Source organism: Trypanosoma equiperdum (assembly GCF_001457755.1).
Source record: "Trypanosoma equiperdum strain OVI genome assembly, contig: ctg_740, whole genome shotgun sequence".
Classification (NCBI taxonomy): domain Eukaryota; phylum Euglenozoa; class Kinetoplastea; order Trypanosomatida; family Trypanosomatidae; genus Trypanosoma; species Trypanosoma equiperdum.
In genome coordinates, this window is record NW_027124688.1 from 7,906 (window position 1) to 12,522 (window position 4,617).

Here is a 4,617-nt window from a genome sequence, read left to right on the forward strand (position 1 = left end):
CCATTCATCACCTCTTTTTCACTCTCTCCATCACCCAGTTATTTCCCATCGAACAAAAAAAAATAAGCACATAAATAAATAAAACCAGCAGAAGACGAAATACATATCAAATGGGTGGGAACACACAAACACACACGGAGGGATTGAATACATGTTGGGATCGCAGAGGTGCATACAAACAAGGAAAAAAGGGGAGAAAAAAAAAGCCGTCAACAGAAAATGAAGAAAAGGCTCTCGGTTCCTAACAGTAACGAGTCAAAAACGAAGGATATCAGAAAGTCACTTTTTGTCGCTTACACACACAAACACACACTCACATACATATATATTATATTGCTTAATATGATATGAGCACGCGTGCTTGCGTTAACGCATAAGCGTGAACAACGAAGCAGCCTTCAAAGCCACTTTCAGTGAAAAAAGTTTTAGCAAAAAAAACGCGAGTAACAGACAGCAGCAGAGCATCTTTCCTCTCTTTCAACTTCCCTAGTCTCCTTATTTTCACACATATACAAAAACCAATCATATATTTCTTTGCATCTACTCACCAGCACTTACAGTTGCGTGGGTGTACCTGAAAGCACCAATAACTTCTCACACTTCCGACACTTCCAAAAAAGTACGATTTAGAAAGAAGAGATATCAGCACGTATCAATTAATACAGGCTGACGAAGCAGAGGGACAACGGACATTTTCACCCATTTGTTTCTTCCTTTCCCACCTGTTATGGATACATAGATACATAAGAATGTTCCTAACATGAGTCTCCCTTTCAACCAACTGTACATTTCAGTTCCATCAGGAAAAAGAAAACGCACTACTTCGACTTCTCCAGTTTGATGAGCTCAAGGATACCGTCTTGCATTTCCTTTACGGCTTCATACTCCGATAGGCCGAGGCGGCGCTTGTTGCTGATATCATAAATTCCGTCAGGGCTGTCAGAGTGCTCACCAGCTGTTCCACGTACCTGCAGGTTATATTTTGCAGCAACCTCCTCAAGTTTAGCGCGATCAGCACCAAGTTTCGGTAATTTGATGTGCACACTTGCGCGGATCGTCGTGCCGAGGTTCGAGGGGCAGAACGTCAGGAAACCAAGTCGGTCATCACGAGAAAACTCCACCTTCTCTTCAATGGTGTTCACTGCCTTCACAAGACGGCCGAAGACCTCCTTCAAGTTCCCGCCCTTCTGCATGGAAATGATGCGCAGGTGGTCCTCTTCATTCACCCACACGAGGAATGTCTTGTCATTGTTATGGTAGATACCACGACCAGTTGGCCAATACTCGCATGCGCGGGCAGCTTGCAGGAAACGATCGCCCTCCTTGAAGAGGAAGTGGTCATCAATTAGCTGCTGTTGTGTTTCTTTCGTCATGCCAGAAAGCGGATAATAAGTACCTTGCAGATCATCTGTCATTGTGCTCAGTTGTTCCCGCACACGTGACTCCATTTCCTCGTACTGCTCCTTCGTTAGGCATGGGTTGAATGGGTAACCGGCGAGACTGCGGCCACAGCGCACACGGGTGGAAATAACATATTTACCTTCCGGATCAACGTCAACCAGCGTATTTAAGTCACCGAAGTCCTTTGGTGGTTGTTTGTCCGTTACCTTAAAGCCGTTGTGGTAATCCTCAATGACGGGATCGAAGAGGTCGGCAAACACAGTGTAGGCTTCTGCGTCTGGTGCATATAAACCAACACCGGAATCGAGGTTCTGTACACCAGATTGAATGACATCAAGTAAGGTAGCACCCAACTTCGTCTTCTTGTCCTTTAGCTTCTTGAAGACATCACTTGTCAGATATTTCTTCAACAGCGAGTGGCAGTCCTTTGCAGCCTGCAGTTTCGCAAAGGCCTTTTCCAACTCGGCAGCAACGTCGCGGGTAGCCATCTTTAATTTTTTTTCTTGTTTGGTAGATATTTGTTAGCTTTTCGTAGAAACTAATAAAAACGGTGGCGTTGCAGTAGGAAAAGGAGGGAACATACGCGCTGAACAAACGTTAAGTTAATCCACACTTTTCAACATGCAGTGGTTAAATTTTTTTGTGCTTTCTAGACTTTAGTTGTTTTTTTTTTTGCCACATTGCCGCTATAACTTCTTTTCTTTAGTCGCTTTGGGTACGGCCGGTGAATGAAGAATATCCCGTCACTTGCATCGCCAGTTTTATTCGATGACTGTCACCCGATGTGGTACCGGAAACACGCATTAATTGACAGGTGTATCAAAAAAAAAAATGCACGGATTACTGGGAGAGGGGCTAATGAAAAGTCGATACTTTTTGGTGTTTTATAGTTTTGATGCCCCGTGAAACTCATATTTGGTGCTTCTCACCGGCAACCATATTCGAGGGACAAAGCTCTGGTGACGTGTTGCATATTGCTTCTGTGCACCGCCCTCTGGAAATAGGGTATTCCTTGCGAATGAAGGAAAGACATCGATGCTGGTAGCTAAACGCATAGCAGTCGTTTGGAGAAATCAGGTAGGACGATATATTGTCGATTGGACGGCGTGCATAGCCCTGTGACACGTGTGGTGGATCCACAGGCATTTGAATTCTCTCGGCTGCTGACACTCGTTGTAATGCCTCATTGTATGCCCAATAGGTAGTGGGCCCGGCCATAACGCCGAAAGACAAAAAAGGAAAACCAAACGAGCACATCGCTGGCGAGTCTACGGACCCGAGCAACACCACCTCCCTCGTTGTATAAAACCCGCGGAGATCGCACAACCAGTCCCTATCGACATGCGGCTCCACAAGCACAACACACGGGCGGTACTTGCGAAGGGCATCAGGGACGGTGATTGTCTCGCAAGGAAACACGGTAGTGAAGCTTTCAGGAAGTACTCCATGTCCAAATAATTCTGAAACAAACCCATCACGGGAGAGCAAATGTTTGTTGCGGCGCTGTCTTCTCGCGGCGTACTCGGGCGGTTGCACAGGCACCACAGGGAAAGGGAGGAGGCCGCTGTTGTTTAATAACCACGCCAGACGCCCGTTACCAAAAAAAGAAACAACAGGTGTATCAAGAGAGAACGGTTGACCGGCATCGGCCTCATGCTGGTCTCCGTCATTGGCATCCCTACCGCGCTCAGTGAACAGAGAGGAACCGCGAAATGCCTTTTCCGCAGCGATAATTTCGCCCACCCGGCTCCGGAGGTACAACACCAGTTCCTGAAGACACTCAGCTGTCGGAAAGAAATCATCACCGGAGAGAAGTGCTATGGCACGTGCGGGCCCCATGCTGTCGAACTCTGTATGCATGATGTTTCTTATCTGTGGGAATGTTGATAAGTACATACGTGCGTCCGACCCGTTGCACTGCGACACGGGAAGCATGGCGTGACCTTGTGTCACAGCAAAAGGGGTGAATTCGTAACAACTCCCCCATTTGGGTGCCGCGCTAGTACCGACAGTTTCCTGCGACGGTTGTGCTCGTGGGGCTACGTATGGGGCAAGACCGAGCAACTCGCGGACTTCAGCATCATGCATCGTTCGGTCGCGCATACAAAAACGCTTCATGCGACGTCGGTCCCTCTCGTTAAGGCGACGTACAAAGTCCATTAATGTTGCCCGGCACCACATCGTATAATCTGCAGCAAAATCCCGCTGAAGCTGGCAACGGCGGTCTGCCCTCATGTCGCGGTGGCAATCAATCACATCAGCAAGTGGGACGCCATCGGGGCTCAGGAAGTGTGCGACGCCACACGCCGGAAGATATCCCGGCGGCCATTGCGCTACCTGCGCTGGAGGGAACATTCTTTTGACAGTACTCACATCTAGTCGGGGTACGCCACCAGGTTGGGCACGGCAGGCTTGAGTGAAGGTGCAACAAAACATAGCCCACTGCGAGTCGCAAACCTGAAATGCCACTTGCAATGGTCTTGCACTTGCCTAGTGCCCTTACCCGTACCAGAGGAGAAGCATGAAAAGAAAAAAATTTCGTATATATGACAAATCGCAAAAATAATAATAATAATAATATGTTAGCAACAAAACAATGGAATAGTTCTACATCAGACACACTAACAAGAGAGGATTCGAAAAGCGCAATCGGAACAGTTGCGTACAGCAGTTCGACACAAATACGATTCAGGAAATTTGGTAGAAGAGCAGGGCAGACACTTCGGCAACAGTGGCGTGGACACGCGTTCACCCACCACCCCCCCCCATACAGGCCCCTGTTCTGAATCCTTTTACTTGTACACACCAATAACTTCACAAATTCTTTCACGTGCCTCAACTTCTTCCCCCAACGTAGAATTATGCGGAGTAGACCAGCATGGTGCTACAGTGAAGAACACATGCACATACACGCATACGCATCTTCCAACACATTTTTTTAAAAAATACAAGTAACAACAATCAAGTCACTCAGCAAGTAGTGGAGCCACCGGAAGCAAAGGCAATCATCACCTAATTACGTTTCCAAAATTTTAAAAAAGACCATAACAATGATATCAGCAGCAAATAAAGCAAAAAGGTCAACAAAGAAGAAAATTAAGAAGGGAAATGTATGAAAGAAAGGAAAGAACCCTACAAGTTCGAACCAACAAATGGTTTGGCGCCATCGGTTACGACAGCCCGATTCTCCAGTTTGATGAGCTCAAGGATACCGTC

The 4,617-nt window shown here is 47.0% G+C and overlaps 2 protein-coding genes across 2 annotated transcripts; both read right to left on the reverse strand.

The window, feature by feature from the left end:
* Nucleotides 1-818: 818 nt before the first annotated feature.
* Nucleotides 819-1,889, reverse strand: TEOVI_000339100 (arginine kinase; the record flags this gene model as incomplete). Its single annotated transcript, XM_067226305.1, has 1 exon — nucleotides 819-1,889. One exon carries the CDS (start codon nucleotides 1,887-1,889, stop codon nucleotides 819-821), a length of 1,071 nt encoding a protein of 356 aa, XP_067082406.1.
* A 421-nt stretch (nucleotides 1,890-2,310) lies between these two features.
* On the reverse strand, nucleotides 2,311-3,837 carry TEOVI_000339200 (uncharacterized protein; the record flags this gene model as incomplete). The annotated part of the gene is made up of 1 exon (XM_067226306.1): nucleotides 2,311-3,837. One exon carries the CDS (start codon nucleotides 3,835-3,837, stop codon nucleotides 2,311-2,313), a length of 1,527 nt encoding a protein of 508 aa, XP_067082407.1.
* Nucleotides 3,838-4,617: the final 780 nt, after the last annotated feature.